Genomic DNA, 19,515 nt, shown 5'->3' on the forward strand with positions numbered 1-19,515 from the left:
CAGACTAGTTTCAATTGTTTCCTATTATATGGTGCGAAAAAAAGGAAAAGACACCTCCCCAAAGGTCTTGTGATGAAGACGTACTCAGAAGAAATGGTAAGACAAGTTATTTATAATTCATTCTAATAGATTATATTTCACGTTAATTCATTGTGTTCTACTTATACGAAAACGAAAACAACAGCATTTTAAAAAATAGAGATAAATTTAAATTTCAAACTGTCACAATATATAGGCAATTTTCAAAAAACCAGATTGTAATTTGTTGAAGAACGACTTTTTCATTTTTCCCGACGTTTCTACCTTTCTTCGGGTCATCTTCAGGGCATAAAGTTTGGTGCTATTCTTGCTTTGTCATATAGTTTTGTCAAAACCACACAAAACCAATATGACACCACAAGAATAGCACCACACTTTATGCCCTGAAGATGACTCGAATAGAGGTCGAAACGTCGTCAATAAATGAAAAGGTGTTTTCTAAACTACCTCTAACATTTCTAAACTTCTGGTCAATGCAATTCAGTGTTCAATATTCTCCATCCATCTGTCGTTGTTATATAGAAGATAAAATAAAACCTTTTAAGTAAAAACGGAATTTAATTTTTGCTGGAAGAAAGCTTCCTACCCCTTGAATGGATATAATCTGGTAGAAATGTGTGTTTCTTAGTGATCATTTATTGAAGTCGTGAGGTCAAGAAGAAGGTAGTTTAGAAAAACGCCTTTTTCATTTTTTTCCCGACGTTTCGACTTTTATTCGGGTCATCTTCAGGGCATAAAATATGGTGATATTCTTGCGGTGTTATATGGTTTTGTCACAACCACATAAAACCAATATGACACCACAAGAATAATACCACGCTTTACGCCCTGAAGATGACCCAAATGTAGGTCGAAACGTCGTCAATATATGAAAAAGGTGTTTTTCTAAACTACCACCTTCTTGACTGCTCTTCACGACTTCAACAAATGGCCACTAAGAAACACACATTTTTACCAGACTGTATCGATTCAAGGGGTAGCAAGCTCTCTTCCGGCAAAAATTAAATTCCGTTTTTACTTAAAAGGTTTTGTTTTATCTTCCATATAACAATGACAGATGGGTGGAGAAGTTGAACTTGAATTGCATTGTCCAGAAGTTTTTAGCCAAGAACAAAACAAATCGCGAGTTGGTCCTTTTCACAACTTTTTAGCTGGTAAAGGTATTATTCGTTTGTATTTGTTCGTAAGTAAACAAAGTATTTAAGCGGACTTATTTTTAATTTCTTTCTCATACCTACAACCGACAAAAACCTTGACCCAATTCTCTCTAACAAGTTGTTTTGCGTCGCGTGCGGCATTTGCATCTAGAGAATACAAATCATCTCATAAATTCCATTGTCCCTTGATTAAACACGTATCGCTGTAGGTTTTTGCCCAAGGGAATGAAAGCTTCTCACTTTTATGTCCGGTCGCCGACAAATGGTTTCTGCGGCTTGTTTTAACAATTATCGTTTTCACGTTTGGTATTGAACTGAAGTTCGGTTCTACGTTCAGAAAGTGTCATATCGAGCTGTTTTTTAATTTGTTTTATTCAAGTTTAAACTGAATGGGTACGGTGAAACGATCACGAACATTCAGTTAAAACGTAGGTAAATCATATTTTCTACCATATATTTTGTTGTATGAGAACTCTTTGATGGTGAACATAACGTTTGTATGGAACTCACATAATCACCCTGTCATTTTGAGCTCTAATTATCTTATATTTTATATTACTTCATAAACAAGCCATTTCACATCAAACGTAATTCCAACAAATCATCTCGAAGGTATAAAGACAAAATATCAAAAATGATATTACCACCTACGTTAATGTACCCCATGGTCCTTCATGCACAAAAATACGTTCTCAAAAAATATTAAATAATTTAATACAGTTTCTAAAGCAATTCAAATAGATAGAGAATATCGTTTATTATAATTTTATTTTACATTACAGATATTAAAATAATGAAATGAGCATTCTTCTTGGTTATAATCAAACAGTGAAATAGTCGTAATATGCCATAATAGACCTAAGCTAACACAAAATATTGAGAAAAGGGTAAGGTAGAATCCCCATACACGACTAAAAAGATAGGAAACTAACCGACGGTATTTTTTTTTTTTTTTTAATTGATCACGAAAAAACATGCATCATACATGGATATATACGAGGAGGCAGACCGTTTGGCTAAAGAAGCTGCGAGGGAGAAAATAGCGAAATAACGTATTGCAAACATCCCAAGAGTACCTTCACGATGCGATATACTCAATACCGACGGTATAAATTACTCGAATAAAGATATAACTTACACTTTTATTAATCCATTATCCATTTACAAGACCCTCCTGAGACCGATATGGACGTACCGAATTGGAGTGTGGGACCAACGAAAAATGCTTAAAAAAAAACTGAAACCTTACATAAAAATTCAATTGACCACTAAAACGTAAATGGATTAACTTGAGTGTTATATATAGCATTAAATTATTGGAACAAATCTATAGTTGTGATCTCTGTAAAGGTTATTACCCTTGGAGTGGCGTTATGTTGTTAATATTTGCATATTAATAATATCTGTTAATACTGACATAGGTATGATACATTATGGTAGAATTGGCTATACTTTATAGGATAGGTATGAAGGTATATTGTAATGTTTTTTTTATTTTGTTATTATCGAACCATATTTTAACCTAATCAGGTGGATGGAACATAGATTTATAAATCTATTTAAGTTTTACTGGTCAATTGACCAAATTACTTCTTTCAATTAATTAGTCTTTTATGTAAGGTCTTGGTTGAAATAAAAAAATCAGCCAGTTCGAACCCACGACCTTCGGCTAAATACGCATACGGCTAAATTCGAATCCCGCTCGTGACGCTGACTTTTTTATCTCAACCAAGACCTTACATAAAAAGAATAATTAATTGAAAGAAGTAATTTGGTCAATTGACCACTAAAACATAAATGGATTAATATTTAATAAGTAAAAGAAGAATCACTTCACTAACAGCTCCCCGTTGCCAATTGATAAGTCGCTGAGAATCGAATCCTGATTACACAACATTTTAAAATAGCAAAAGAGGGAAAATTCGAACGATTGTAGGTTGGGATGGAGAGTTGATATCCGAGAGGATCTAAGTTACGATAGCTCAAGTGGTAGAGCAGCGGCGTATTTAGCCGAAGGTCGTGGGTTCGAATCCCCCTCGCGACACTGACTTTTTATCTCAACCAAGACCTTACATAAAAAGAATAATTAATTGAAAGAAGTAATTTGGTCAATTGACCACTAAAACATAAATGGATTAATATTTAATAAGTAAAAGAAGAATCACTTCACTAACAGCTCCCCGTTGCCAATTGATAAGTCGCTGAGAATCGAATCCTGATTACACAACATTTTAAAATAGCAAAAGAGGGAAAATTCGAACGATTGTAGGTTGGGATGGAGAGTTGATATCCGAGAGGATCTAAGTTACGATAGCTCAAGTGGTAGAGCAGCGGCGTATTTAGCCGAAGGTCGTGGGTTCGAATCCCCCTCGTGACACTGGCTTTTTTATCTCAACCAAGACCTTACATAAAAAGAATAATTAATTGAACTTGGTCAATTGACCACTAAAACGTAAATGGACTAAAAAAATTGTAAACAGTCTCTTCTACATTTCAAACCAAAACAATCAACAGTGACTTACAAATCCCATTTGCAATTGGCTTCCTGATACAAAAGCGTCCAAAAAATGAAAACCTTCACCTCTACTTGTCCAATATTTTTGTGGTCCCAAAATTCCTAGAAATCATTCACGTCGTTTGTGGCAGAGATGATTGCCTCAATGTGAGGGCGTGTCTCTGCTGAGTGACTTCCCTTAACATATAACATGTTAGATTGTCACTATGTCTGCTATCCCATTTATTTCTTGCGACTAAAGCTTACAGTTGTTAAAATCGTAATAAATATATTTAAAAAAAACACAAATTCAGATAAATACCGTTTAACCTCTATTCGACACAATATTATTATACTATTATTCTTATGCAGGAACAAGAGACCTCAGGAGACACCATGAGCAGGATGTTACAGTTCACGCAAAATTTCTAAATAAATTTTAGTAGCAAAGAAGTAGGGAAAGGAAAGAAACTTCTCCGTCGGGAACGGCACAAACTATTGCTCTAGAACACCAAATACTCAGAACTCATGGGACAATACACCAGTATCTTCCAGTCTGAATTCCATGCAATGTGCCCAGTTCAGTCTGAACAAAAGGTCCAAAAAACACTAATACAGCTGTCATGTCAGACAGCCAAGCAACATCAGAGCACTAGTAGCATATATCATTAGCTCAAAGATGGTGTTGAATTGCAAAACTAAACTAAATATAGTAGGTATGCAAAATAAAATCACACATTGATGAGTAACAGGACATGTCCCCAATAGAGGGGGGAAGTGCCGACGCCCATACCACTGATGTTCCGAGCATTTCTGTGGCCTAGGGCTGTACACTATCGATGAGTACTTAGACAACAAGAAAATGAAGAAACATGAAATTTACTCAACGAACATAAACAATCAAAGAACCTCCTATCAAACACGACACGTCACACAAGAATGACACGTCTAAACGGAAAACAAAAACGTTGAGCCCTGAAGATGATCTCAATAAAGATCGAAACAATTAATTAAGGTTTTTAGTTGAGATGAAAAAAAGTTAATGGCACGAGAGGGATTCGAACCCACGACCTTCGGCTAGATACGCCGCTGCTCTACCACCTGAGGTATCATGACCTCGATCCACTAGGACATCAACTCCCCATCTCAACCGCACCTTATTAATTTTCCCTCCTTTTGCCATTTTTCAAATGTCGTGTAATCTGTTTGGATTTTCGGCCAGTGCCGACGAGGATCGAACCGAACAGGAGAGTCACGGCATCATCCGGCTTGGCGCACTCGTTCCCAAGGATAGGACAGACCCGGCAGACTATGAGGTAATAAGGGCATTGAAATGGCGACGGAGAGCTTTAGTGAAGTGTACTTCATTTTTAAATCATTACTTCACTAATTTCGTGGTCCGCTTGACCAATTAATACATGACAATTAATTAAGGTTTTTAGTTGAGATGAAAATGCCGTTGAGATGGGGAGTTGATGTCCGAGTGGATCGAGGTCACGATAGCTCAGGTGGTAGAGCAGCGGCGTATCTAGCCGAAGGTCGTGGGTTCGAATCCCTCTCGTGCCATTAACTTTTTTCATCTCAACTAAAAACCTTAATTAATTGTCATTTATTAATTGGTCAAGCGACCACGAAATTAGTGAATTAAAGATCGAAACGTTGGCACGATAAAGAAAATGTTTTTCTAAAACCTACGTCAGCTCATGATCTCCGAATAATCTTCTATCAAAGGAAGAAACAACAGAATGCATCAAAGGAAGCAGGACAAACTTCGTATCCTGAAAGGATTCTTAACGGGACACTGCAGCCTGTGCAGACGTTCGGATTCTGCAAAGAAGGAAAGGAGACACCAATTCACATTCTGTGGCGCTACATTTGCCTACAGGAAGAAGCAAAAATAAAAGTACACGTGTCTTGGTTTTTCACAAAACGTCCCAATAAAATAAATAAGGGAAACAGAAGTTAAACCCAAATAAATAAAGTTTTATAAGGTAAACAGTGTATAGTCCAACGGCAGAATTGTCACAGATTGATACAAAACACATCATGCATTCAAAAGTACACAATACGTTAAAATTAAATTTATTAAAATTAAAATCGCATTAAAAAAATAAAACCGTATTATAATTAAAAAAAGATAATTTGTATATATTGCTGAAATACAGGAATGTAATGAAAGGGTGAGCATGTAATTTAAAACAGGTTATTAGTTAAAAGCAGGTTGAAGTATGTTAATGAAACGAGTTTTGGGATACTTTGCAGTCAAATCTCAGGGGGATATGTTAAGATATTATTTGTTATGTTAAAATATTAATATGTTTATTTAAATTTTTATTGCGATTTATCATATAAGAGTATAAAAATAATTATTAGCAAAGCTCAATTATTACAGGTTTACGACTGGTTTAAGCCGTCTAGAAAGTTCAAGACGCTTGCCATTAATATATGTATTATAGTTTATTTGTTTTATGGTTCGTCTATATTTTTCTTAAAGGCTTTGAAGGCATAAAAAAGTAATGTTTGAAGTGTATTTTTCTGATGAGGCAAAATGTAATTTTCATAAACAATTATTTATCGAGACACGAACGGTCCTAAACCAATGATTTATTCACATATCGAAATCTAGGTATTAATTGACTTATAATCATGAGTAGAGGGACAGGAGTGAATGGTGTAATTCCGATTTCTCTCCACTTGCAAAACTCGTCCTAATTTTCGACCGAAAGGCCTGGAAGGATCCGTGAAGTACAGGAACCCGGGGCATTAACTATATATCCTCAGCGCCGACATGATCTCACCCATTCTCTGAGAAATCTCCGATGAGAGTGCTACTTTTTCTGAGCCTCGCCCTCGTGCTCGTCCGGGCCGGAAAGTTGCAGCCAGTGCCGACGAGGATCGAACCGAACAGGAGAGTCACGGCATCATCCGGCTTGGCGCACTCGTTCCCAAGGATAGGACAGACCCGGCAGACTATGAGGTAATAAGGGCATAAACGCGCTCACCTTGGGAAATTTTTTATATTTATACGTTTTTCTTTTATTGCTATAACTAAAAAATTACATTAAAGCATACACCACCCGTATTTTCAAGCTGATTTTTATTTTATGATACAAAATAATTAAATTACGAGGACTCGTTTTGTACTGCAGATCAAAATAGCGACGAGTGTCAAACAAAGAATAATTACTTTTAATAAAAAATAATAATTACATGTGTATTATTTCCAAATTTTTTTACAAAATCAAAAGAGATTTTGCCAAATTGCCCTGAAAAGTTGAAGGTACATATCAACCTACATTAAGGTACATTATTAGACAACCTTTAAAGTTAACTTTATTGATAACTTAATCAACTTGACATAAAGTCGTACAACTAAAACTCTTTAATGAGAAAGTTCTTCAATTTCAATAAAAGCCTTTCAACGCTTTTTAGTTCCACCCTTCTATACATGAGGTCTGAAATTTTTTTGAATATTAACATTTGACATTTTATTGATTAAAATATTTAGATTCAAACGCATTTTTATTAATCATCATATAAACCGAATTTTGAAAAAAAAGTTTGACTTTCAGAGATACAGGCCGAATCCGATAGTTCCTACTTTGGGATACCATTCTATCAGGGTAAGTCAGATAAAAGTGAAGATCTTCCTTTCTTTTTTTTTCAATATTTCCTTCCAAGTTTTCCAATCTCTCTTCTGTAAATTTCAGGGTCTGGTACGAGTTAAGAGGGCTAGAAAACGCATCAACCCCCAGTTCATCAGAACGATTCCTCCGATAAAAAGACGACGTGATCCTCCCCTGTTCAGCTTTTTCCAGCTTTAATCAAAAACAAATAAATTAATTTTTAAAAAACGAGGTTTATCTTCATAAATAGATACTTCACTTTTTTAAAACCGTTATTTATTTTCTAATCGTCGAAGCTTTAACAATAAAAATAATTTAAATAGTAAAAATATTTATGTATAGTGCTACTTTTTTTTATTTGTTCCTATTGTAAAGAACATACATTTTATTTTAAACAGTTGCTTATTTATTAATAAATAAAGTTGCAATTTACAATAATTTTTCTTATTTTCAACGAATTTCTAGTCCTAATCCTAAACCACTTGATTTGATCCAAATTTAAAAAAAAATTTTTTTTCTTTCTAGAAACGCAATACATCGAATTTTAATTTAGGTTACTTTTCAGGACTTATTAAAAAAACTTTTTTCTTTCTAGAAACGCAATACCCCGAATTTTAATTTAGATCACTTTTCAGGAGTTATTAAAATCAATTTTTTTTCTTTCAAGAAACGCAATACATCGAATTTTAATTTAGGTTACTTTTCAGGAGTTATTAAAACCATTTTTTTAGAAATACAATATTTTCTTTCGACGTAAAATATTTAATTTTTTTATCCACGTTGTTTATCGTCTAAACGCTGAAATCAGTAAAAATATAAACCGTATTTACGGTCTGCTTATCGACTTTTAGGTGGGTTTGATTCTTAATGAGCTGGGGGGCAGAAGCCAAAATACTTTCAAAGTAAAAGCCCAGGTTGTTACCTTTGAGAAGACATTTTCAGAAAAATAACATTACGGAAATATATTTTAATATAAATATTTAGATTCAAATTGGCATTATGGTGAAAAGAATAGAGGAAAAATCTACCTCAATTTTTTTTAAATATTTTTAATCTTCTGCTCTTGAAAGAAATATTTTCAAATGAAGGAAAAGTCTTTGAAACTCTCCATTACAGACTTACTTTTTACAAGAAAGCTATCGTTTTACTTCAGAAGTGATTAAAAAACTTTTAATTCTTTTTTTTACAAATATTTTTATTTTTGGCTCCAAAACCCATGAAAGAACTGGATCAGACATGTTTTGTACAAGCCTAAAACATGAGCAATCAGACTCATTAGGGAAATACTCCACGCTTTTCATGCTGAAATACATGAAGTCAATGCTTATGCCCTAAAAAATGTCAAAAGAGGTTACTTAGGCAAAAAAATCCTCTTAAGTTCGGTTAGCCAAGCATTAGTATCTTAAAAAATTACATCACAATAAATCTGAAGATATCTTGGGTACCAGGACGCACAGAAATTTTGGGTAACGAAAAATAGCACACTGGCCAGAAGAGGATCCGCAAATCCATATATCGACCCTGAACCTATACTTGGGATGACAAAAACAAATGTAGAATCCTCCATCTCAGAATGGATCCAAAGAAGATAAAAAGAGAAGTGGATAAACTGTAAAGGTGCTAGACACAGTGAGGTTATGTTGGAACAAACCTCACTAAGACTGGCAAACCCACTACTACAGTTAGAGAGGGCTAAACTCAGCGGATTGGAAGGCCCTTTACCGGTCACAGTTATCTGAGAAAACATCTACACAACATGGGCACATTCAATTATGATCCCATATGTAGATTATGCAATGAGGAGGAAGAGAGAGCCACCCGTGTCATCTTCGACTGGGAAGCTACCGCTCAAGAGACAACCTGGGATACAAATAAGGCTGCTCGTCTATTGGAACCGAATTATGATGGCCGTTCAACAGCCGAACTATTTGACCAAACGGACGACCAGCAATATAGCCGAACGCCGACGTCCACTGTAGCCGATTTTCGTCAGTTCACGACACAGCCCAAATGGATGTAGAAGATGTGTTGCTGCTCGAAAATTCTTAGTTTACAGACAAATGGAATGAAAGAAATAAACAAAAATATTGGAAGTTCCATTTCTAAAGCTATCCTTGACCACAGCTTACGCTGGACATCTCTCCGATGATAGAGTGGATCACGCATGTCCCAAGAGCCTGCTCCTCAACCGCACTTATCGATTTTTCGCAATCCATCGAAATGAAAACGAAACGAAAAAGTAAGCAAATAGCAAAGAACCATTAAACAATGGTGAGTGTTTGATGTCACGTGGTTGACAGTTGGTCGAAGTAACCATTCAGCCGAATAGGATTGGAAAATCCAACTTTATTTGGATCGGAAAGTGCTTCGGCCGTACACGGCCCAACACGACCGAACGAATTGGTTCTAATGGACGCGTCCTCATTCGTTTCTTCGCTTTTGGATCAACAGGCCCTATGCACACCGAAAACGGCTCCAGTGGACGGCCTACCTAAAGCCCAGGGAATGCAGCAACGAGTCAATGACCTAATACTTCTTAGAAGAAGGATCGAGTTGATTGCAATGAACTAACAAACTATGAATTTTCAGTAAACAAGAAGGCTGTAGTGCTTTGGGAACAAAAACCCCACCTCCTAGTATCCATCATCGTATCATCGAAGTGGTGATTTTGTTTAAAAAATAAACTTTTATTGGTTTTTTGTTTGATTTGTATCAATAAAAAAATGTTCATATTTTTGATTCATTTTCATCAGTTAATGGCGGGAATGCAGGAAAAACATCAGATGAACACTTTTCTTCTTCGTCCTCACGTTTCTCCAATACGTTTTTACTTAATAAATCCAGTTTTTAGCTAAGCTTTAAAATTTACAATAAAAGATTACATTTCCTCTGTTGAATCTCCCCCAGGACCTCAAGGTTCGAAAGACATAGGCTTCATCATTTTCTGTAAGAGATAACTGAAATAAAAAATGTACGCGCTAAATTATCTTTTTTCCTTTTCAATTATGAGTGTTATTACTTTACAAGTTTATGTTCATTTTATTGTGACCAATTCCATTATTTATAAACTGCTTCCTTCACATGCCTATTCGTAGTGATGCATTTTTTCTGAAGATCGGTATCGTCAAAAAATGAGGAATTGTCATGCTGCCTCATTTTGAGGACTACGTCACGGAACACCGACGGGTTATCTTTTGTCGGGTCTTCCCTCTTCCACGATCGGGTATAATCCGTTGTTTTCATTTTTCTTTTGGACGGCTCCGTCGGATTTTTTTTGGATTTCAATACCTCCCTGTTGAATCTATGGGCTACGTCGTCCATCCTTTTGTCGTCTATTGGTGGCAGTCTCCTCTCGCTTGGCGGCCTCAGCCTGGACTTGGCGAAGGGATCGACGGAAGCGGTGATGTCCGGATAGGATTTTTCCTCCTTCAAACGCGGTCCGAGGAAAAACGCGATAGTCTCCTCCTCGTCGTCACACGTCGCCACCGGAGAGTGAAGATAGCTCCGAACCAGAGAATCTTTCGAATACGATTCTTTAATACCGGGAAGGACCGGGTATTTTTTAAGCGTTATCGGTTCTATCAGGTCTTCCCTCCAGCTCAGCAAATCGACCGTCTCGTCGGCTTCATCTACCGCGTACGTACAGTTGTACATTGTTCCGTTGATGTTCGGCAAAACTGGATACTTCGGTTTTACCTTCGGCTCGTATGTATTTTCCCTCATCCGGCATAAAAATGCGCTTGTGTCGACACTTTGTTCCGAGTGACTGCCTTTTATATTCGGCAGTACGGCATACTTATTCAAACCGGATTTCTTTAACAAACTGCCAGTTTGATCGCCTTCGCTCTTGCTCGATGTAATTTTATTGCCATAATAACTTGAGTTCTGATTTGATTCTTTTTCCCGAAGAAATTGTATAGAGGCTTGATTTCTCTTTCTGTATCGGTCTTGTACACGTCCTTCTTCGTTTAAGGCCAATTGATCGTCCGTGATTGCGTTTTCAAATGTCGGTATTATCCTTTCACAAGGACCGCAGTCGTCGACGGACAGAACTAGATCGAAATCTTTTTCGAGATTTTTAACACTCTCGCAAGTCTGTCTTTCATCGAGGTCTACCCAAAACCAAAAAAATCCAGGGGGTCGGTTGTTGCGTTTTAATCGTGAGGACGAACTGTTGACTTTAAGGTTTGACTCCGATTCGGACTTTTCATCGGTGACCACATCAAAACGGGGGTCGGAATCGTTTGTCAGAGAATCCGGGATGGATTCGCTATTGGAAAACGATTCTGCACTAAGGACCGTCTTGCCACGAGAGTCAAAACGTTTTCTCCTTTTGGTTTCGCTTTGCATTTCACATTGCGGTTTTCGTGGCCGCCTTTTCGTTTTACTGCTCGGCGAAGAGACTTTTTTGCTCTGCCGAGGTGGCCGCGGATCGCATTGCTCGGCCTGCTTCAGTGAAAGCCTTTTCGCTTTTCCACTTCTCTTCCTACTTTTTTGAAACAAAGCTTTCCGAAGATTAGATTTGAAATCACTAGGGTCGAGAACCCTACCACCTTTCAAACCGACGTCCTCGTTTACTTCGTTTACTAGGCCACTATGTACAAATTTCTTTCCATTATAGATCCCATCATAACTCTGCTTCTGGAACAAATTTAATTTAGGCCAAATAAATTCGGTTAATTAACATTTTTCTGCCCTACAGAGCAAACATGTATGTTGAATACAAAAAAGTAGGCTTAATTATTTTAATTCAAAATTTAGAACAATAAGCTAAAAGATTAAATAAATCACCAAGTAAAGTAGTTGAATACATATAACACAGAAGAACTTAAAGTCCAACTATCGTTGGGTGTCGAGAACTAAGTGTCAGAACCCCTTTATACCACTTTTTCCAAATTTTTCTCAATATAAAATTGCAATGGGTATGCCGGGATTCGAACTCAGAACTACCAACATGGCCAATAAGAGTCGAGCGCCCTTACTCTGCCACTGCGGTCTTTTTAAATGTATTTTTATTTATAAGTTCTAGTTTTATATGTAACTTATTTATATTTTGGTAATTTATCTTTTTATGTATTTTTCTCTAAGCATATTTTTTTTTCTTTGCATATTTATCAATGAAACAGTACGCCCAGGTAGACGGGCATCAAGTGCTTGTGAACTGGGTAAATGTTAACCACATCATCGACTATAACTTTTAAAAAACAGACAAAGAGATTGATCTGCTTATGCTACTAGTTTTGACTGCCGGGCTCGATTCACCAGCTTCGGTGGTTGGACTGTGTGTTATTTCGCCAGTACTGCTCTTTTATAACTGTAAACTGTTAAGAAGTGCATTGTCTTCCGTTCTTTCAGCTTCTTTAGTCTGATGTTTCTTCTGCCATTTTGTTTTCTGTCATGTAGTACTTTAATGGAAATTATCATCGAATTGGTAATTTTTTTATAACTTCGTAAGTTCCCTTGTGACCGAACGTTTTATGTCTAGGTTACTTCAATCACGGCACAACTTATTACAATTTTACTTTCAACCTCGAACAGGATAAAATCTCAGTTTCTTCTTAACAGCTTACATAATTTTAAATAATTTATGACTATGATTGAACTTAAAAGACTTATTACAAATTACATTGTAATAAGTCTTTAGAAGTACTGTATCATAATGATAAAACCAATAAAAGTGTGGTATTGAAGAAATTAAAAGATTCCTGAGAGGTTGTAACAGTTTCTTGTGTAAAAATCGTCGAACACATAAAGGCAGTTCGAGTCAATTTCAATAAAAAAGTTAATGAAGGTTAAAATATAAAATTTTCAAAGGGAACTGACTGGATAAGCAAAAATTACTTACGGTTTTCATGGGCTTTTACTATCAGAACACTCTATTCGATAATATAAGAAAAGCACACCTACACCCTACAGAACACGCGACAAAAACGGCCACTATTGCTAAAAAGAAAAAAACAACACCTACAAGAAAGTGTATTTATTAATTTTTTTCAATGCCTTACGAATCATTTCTAGGCGGAAAAAATCATATTTGGTGACCACAACTCAGTCAACCCCTGTAATAGTGTAACAACATATTTAATGTTATGGTCTGCTTTAATTAAAAAGCCATGCATATGACCTGTGCAAGTGATTAATTTTTTTTCTTGTTCAGGTTAAAATGAAAACCATTGGTGGGATTTGTTGACAATAAAATACAACAAACTACTGTGTACATAGTTTGAAGTACCAACGTATATCTATAATCACAAAAGCTCAAGTAATTAAGAAACGTTTCTCGTCAAAATATACAGCGAAGACCCTGGCAATGATCAAAGACAGCCAAAAAACGGAATTTTTTGTGTTTACAAGGAATTTCAAATAGTTTCATTCTTTTGCTATCAAATTAAATACTCTAAACTCAAGAAAAAGATGGACTGCACTACCTTTTGGCAAAAATTGGGTTAACGTTTGTAGTCTAGACTGTAATCGACCATATTAACATATGTACTTACAACTACAACAAATGTAAATAAAATATAAAAATTACAATTTACTCGGACAAACTTCTTCACAGTCAAATAAATAAAATGAAGTTATTTTTATACTTCTTCGTGTATATATTTGTGCACGGTAATGAGATAGAAGAGCAGCTGGACGGAGAAAATGAACAGCCTAGGTCGGTGGTGAGGAAGAAAAGAATATTAGGTGGAGAGGTAGTACACGATGGTGTTGGGATTTTTATTGGCAGTGTGCAAAGAAGATCGGATCGAGCACATTTATGCGCCGGGAGTCTCATAACTTTAAGACACTTGATCACCACATGCAGCTGCGTGGCCCACAGTGACGACAGCTCGTCCGGATTGACTTCCGCCCTTCCCGAAGGGTTTATCGTCATAGCCGGTTCAAAGAGCAACACGGTTCTTGATGATGCGAACACGAGAAACGTTTCGCGGATGGAGGCGGACGATAGATGTCGTTACGACCCCGATGCCGCCCTCTGGGAACACGACATAGGCTACATCACCGTCTCGAAGGCGTACACCTTGATAGATCAGAAGTTGGGATTGGTTAAAAATTTGCACAGCACACAAGAGGCGTTAGACAGTGATCTTTTAGCTCTTAGGCATACCAGCGAGTTCCAGGAAGGAGGCAAAGAATTCTGTTACGTGTACGGCTGGGGTGCGACATCAATAAAGAAAGATAACCTATTCGACGTTGGAGACACATCGGAACAGCTGATACACAAAGCCGTGCAATTCGTCAGTAATCTCGTATGTAAGACGAAATTGTGCGGCATAAATGACTACGTTTGCGCCTACGATTTAGAAGAGAATAACTGTTTTTGTATGGTCCCTTCTGGAGGAGCTGTCGGACCGTTATGCTTCGCCGACAACGGTAGTCCTTTGATATGTAAAGATCGTCTTTACGCAATCGGCGAGGTGGCGAACGAATGCGGCGTAAATATGAAATCTAGTTTATTTTATAAACTAGACATCGCAAGTATAAAGCGTTATATTCTATCGGGTACCTCCGCTTTGACGACTAATTATTTTTTTCTCCATTTCCTAACTGTCTTTCTATCCTTACACTATTGGTGAGTAATGGGACAGATTGAAATACTCAAATATGATTAATTGTAAATTGAATTTTACTATTATTAGTTGATATACAAACCCATACAACATTTTTTTCGTAATTACATTCACAAGACGAAAATATTTGTTGTACCAAATACTTTGGTAGAATTATCAAAACAAAGTTAACTAACTGCTCACATAATAAAAAGTGTCTGACATATTACGTTGTTCATCGGACTTTTCGTTTCTCATCGGTTATTTGTATGTACTCCATTCCGAGCTTTCTCAATATTTCGTCTGGGACGATCTCGCCTTGTTAACCAAGTCGTCAACCCCGGCGTACCTCGATAAAGGTCTGGCCTCATCGCCTCATCTTCATACACAGTCTAAGAGTAAGACCTCATGGTCTCTCCCACCGCACTGTAGAGTCTGCACGGCGGAATTGTAAGCGATTTGGCACGCGCTTGAGGAGGCGATAAAAAAAAAAACATTCAGGCCATGGTAGTCGTCCACCATGGTTCCTCCGTAGTCCCACTTATTGCACTTTTCTGTCGAGATACAACGAGTGGTTTTTGTTTGGTTACCTGGCCACATAGGTCTGGAGGGTAACGAAAAGGAGACCGGTATGTCTCCCGATTCTCTGACGCTGTGAGCACGTCAGCAAATATTTTGGGACCCCTGTTCACATTCTTGGGGAAAACAGGGTTGTTTAATTGTATACATGTTATATTTTGTGAGATCGAGGATGTGGTCCAATGAATTTTATTTATATTACATTTCATATTGATTGGACCAAATCCTGTTTTCTCCAAGAATCGGAAAAGGGGACCCAAAATATTCGTTGATGAGCTCAAGCACGATTCCCATATCGAATGGCATTCCTACGCGCTGTCTATATGGCTTTGGTCCAAAAGTTAGTGTCAGTGTGCCAACCTCATGTGGCCAATTCTTAATCGTAAAAAAATATGTGAATAGTAGCTGGTCGAATACTTTTACATCATTTATTGTATATAGCACTGATAGTTTTGTGTCCCTAGAGCGTATTGAGAAAGAATGTATTAATTAGCGTGAATGTGAAGTGTGAGAGGGCCATGGCGGAATATTGAGTACCCCATCGGCCTTAAATTAGCTACACTTAGGAATAGTTACACAATAGGTGTAAACTCCAGGATCCTAGCTGAGTAAATGATATGTAAATAAGAATGGATTTAGATGGAGTAAGAATAGTTATACAATAAGTGTTAGGAATCGGCAATTTGATTATGTAGGAATCTTCAATGACCGAGCGTTTGGCCATAGCCCTTGGAGCTCAACTAAGGTGGCTGGACGGAGACCGAGATCCGACCTGATAAATGTTGTTTACCATCAACTGTTTGCTTATATTGCTGGTCCTTCCAGGAAAGTATCCACATAAAAAGGGAGTTTTGGTGAAATAAAACCGATTGATTTGCTGGGGCCCAATATCTACAAATTGCGTTTACGACCGCAGGAAGTGTGCTTCAAAAATATTAATATTATACACGTGAAGACCAATAAATCGTATTTGCTGGCACTTTTTATATCTTTATAATTAATTTTGTCGCTTAATTAATAAATAAGAAAATAGTTCAGAACTCCTCCACGCGACCTCTATTGTCCTTGTTAAACGGCCTAACTGGTAAGCTTTTCCGCGAAAACAATAGATGGCGAATGAAATAGTTCACTGGATAGTTTTCTGTCAAAGAAATGCAAAAATTCAGTTCATTCATTTCCTTAGAATAATGACCTTTAAAAGACGCAATTTTAAAAAGGATTGCGGAGTCTGATGACCGATAAATGTTAAAATTAATATTTCAGAATTGTCTTATAAATACAAATATTAAATGAATATAGTATATATTTCGACGAAGCATATATTAAGCAATATACCATCCAATATTTATTACTTTAACATGAAATAATGAGACATAACATAACATGAATAATAAGAACATATGTAGTTACAAATTATTACAAACTCATAACACACAAAAAAGGGATTTTTAGCCAAAATTCTATACTCATACACATCTACACCACACGCACACACAAGATGAAATTGTTGGTTTTCTTTTTGTTTTATACTATTCTTCCTGGGATCGAGGTACAGGAGGTACAGGAGGCACAAGACAACAATAATCAAACTATTCGAAAGTTGATAAGAAAAAAAAGAATCTTAGGAGGAGAAGACGTGAATCCTGGTACGGCGATTTTCATGGCCAGTTTGCAAAGAAGATCGGATCGAGCACATGTGTGCGCTGGGAGCCTCATCACGTTAAGACACTTGATCACCACGTGCAGCTGCGTGTCGCATTCTTACGACAGCTCGTCAGGATTGACGACGGCCCTTCCGGAAGGTCATATCGTCATCGCCGGTTCGGCAAACAATTGGCAACTGGAAGAGGCACACACGAGGAACGTTTCTCGATTCGAGGCCGACTATAGGTGTCGGTATAATATCATTGCCGGCATGTGGGAATACAACATAGGTTACATCACCGTCTCGCACGCTTACGAATTTATGGACGAAAAGCTTGGACTGATTAAAAATTTGCACCACACGCAGTACGAGTTTGACAAGGATTTTGCCGCTTTGATGGCCGAGAAGGAATTACAGGAAGGTGGCAAAGAATACTGTCATGTTTACGGCTGGGGCGCTAGTACTAAGACGAAAAACGAAGAAGGAACCTTCGACGTAGGGGGTTTTACGGCTCAGCTGAAACTCAAGGCTGTGCAACACATAAATCAAATCAGTTGTAAAGCCCGGATATGTGGTATAGGTAATGGCGCTTGCACTTACGAATTGGAGCCGAATAAATGTTTTTGCATGGTTAGTGCTGGAATGAGAGACGGACCCTTGTGTGACGCCGACAACGGCACCCCTTTAATGTGCAAAGACAGACTCTGGGGAGTCGGAGAAATGCTTTTCGAATGCGGCTTAGTAAAAGCTAGCTTATTTTTTAAACTCGATATCGACAGTATAAACCATTACATTTTTTCAAGTGCCACCTTCCCCAAAATCGATTATCTCTTGATTTTCATTCTGGCAGCTTTTATTACTTTACAATAATTTCGAAACGCAGAAAAAAATAAAATCACGGAAAAACTTGAAAATATTAATTTATTGTTCTTCCCTTTTTCTATCATCATTGCCGATTTTATACTAAGAAGACAATTTTAGAATTACTGCATAGAAGTTATCGAGCTTGATTCCAGTCAAACATGTCTGGAGCTCGTAAGAGGGTTCAACAAAATGAAACCATTCGGTCTAGCTTACATCCATTTTGGAAAAAGTTAAAGCTGGTCAAATGGCTTCCTCATATATTGGCCGTTCTTAAAAAGCTTCAGCGTTTAAACATTTGCCTTTAACTGTTTTCATCGCACTTCAAGTAGAGACGTATTGACCGGATTGCCACATGCGACGAAAAATGGATCATGCACAGTAACACCAGAAGGACATACCTTTAGATGTCACCAAATGACTGTCACTTGGACGCAAAAAATCAAAAATTCACCAACAAAAGGAGATGCTCTGTTTTGGGAGTAGTTTTTTGTACTTGTTGAACCACTTCTGCTATAATGTAGAGGGCCTTCACCGGGGAGGGAATGTGCCAACTTCACCCTCTCCTAATAGACTAAAATCACCACTACAGATATTTGTTGTCAAAGTTTGGCTGTTGTTTGTTATGCTTTTTTTATACATAGAAAGAGGTAACAATATCAATAGTGAAATAGGTATGTACGTCGCAGATGGATGCAACAACGACTGCGACAAAAAAAGAGATCGGAGAAATCGAAAAGATTAACGCTAAAAGTTTATAAGATATTAGGCCAAATGTTTGTTCGATGTGTCTAATTGAATGAAGGCATTCCTTGTTCCACATAGATAGGGCATAGGAATGCCAAAGGGGATGAGAATTTTGCTTGAGCATGGCATGGAGTGTCTGGTTGTTGCATATAATACTGATATTTTTGTGTCCGTAACGTGAGAAGGTCGATGAAATAATGAGAACCCATCTATCCTCAATTATATTAGTTACACAATAGGTGAAGGTGAAATATGGAGTACTCCACCACCCTATTTTTTTTTTTTTTTTTTACAACTGCATTCTTCGACGCAACAAGTAAAACATAATATTTACATATAAACAATTATAACAGAAGCATGAAAGCTAGAACAGCTACCATCCAATGATGGTGGCCGTTAGTACATCAATACGATGAAATAGATGGACTCCGTCCTAGGAGACCGATGTAAAGTGTTAAATTTGTCGCGGGGCCACCGACGCTTCAGTCTTCTGTTGGGATTATTAGGTGATGTGGTGGATGACAGGTTTTTGACGAAAGGATTCGGATGATGGGGCAGTTTGGAATGGAACGTTTTTTAGCGGGATCGGGCTAGCTCGGTAACAAAAGGGACATTTAGGTCGGTATGGATGGTGTGATTGGATACATAGAAAGGGGCGTTGACTATTCTTCTGAGAATTTTGGATTGAAGGGATTGGATTCAATTGAGGTTGGAACGCTTAGCAGTCCCGTAAAGTTCAAGTCCTTATGTCAAAATGGGGGCCAGGAGGGCAATGTAAAGTTTTTCTTTTGTTTGTTAATGAGAGTTTTGA

The 19,515-nt window shown here is 37.2% G+C and overlaps 2 protein-coding genes across 4 annotated transcripts; one reads left to right on the forward strand and one right to left on the reverse strand.

Annotated features, from left to right (window-relative positions):
- Window positions 1-10,009: 10,009 nt before the first annotated feature.
- Window positions 10,010-13,305, reverse strand: LOC106669751. Of its 3 annotated transcripts, XM_014399446.1 has the most exons (3): window positions 13,162-13,305; window positions 10,341-11,957; window positions 10,010-10,273 (listed from the first exon to the last, which is right to left on the reverse strand). In XM_014399446.1, exons 1-2 carry the CDS (start codon window positions 13,168-13,170, stop codon window positions 10,374-10,376), a joined length of 1,593 nt encoding a protein of 530 aa, XP_014254932.1. In that variant the 5' UTR covers window positions 13,171-13,305; the 3' UTR covers window positions 10,010-10,273; window positions 10,341-10,373. The 3 variants fall into 3 exon arrangements, with proteins under 3 accessions (XP_014254932.1, XP_014254933.1, XP_014254931.1); XM_014399447.1 differs by lacking the exon at window positions 10,010-10,273 and having other exon boundaries at window positions 10,336-11,951; XM_014399445.1 differs by lacking the exon at window positions 10,010-10,273 and having other exon boundaries at window positions 10,336-11,957.
- A 3,537-nt stretch (window positions 13,306-16,842) lies between these two features.
- Window positions 16,843-18,564, forward strand: LOC112126179. The gene has a single exon (XM_024224749.1). The coding sequence runs from the start codon at window positions 16,950-16,952 to the stop codon at window positions 17,964-17,966; it is 1,017 nt and encodes a 338-aa protein (XP_024080517.1). The 5' UTR covers window positions 16,843-16,949; the 3' UTR covers window positions 17,967-18,564.
- The last annotated feature ends 951 nt before the right edge of the window (window positions 18,565-19,515 follow it).

The sequence above is a fragment of the Cimex lectularius genome, unplaced genomic scaffold, assembly GCF_000648675.2.
Source record: "Cimex lectularius strain Harlan isolate CLEC.00 unplaced genomic scaffold, Clec_2.1 scaffold8, whole genome shotgun sequence".
In the NCBI taxonomy this organism is placed as follows: domain Eukaryota; kingdom Metazoa; phylum Arthropoda; class Insecta; order Hemiptera; family Cimicidae; genus Cimex; species Cimex lectularius.

Coding starts and splice junctions, on each gene's coding strand:
- LOC112126179 (XM_024224749.1), top strand. CDS start 16,950: ATGAAATTGTTGGTTTTCTTTTTGTTTTATACTATTCTTCCTGGGATC.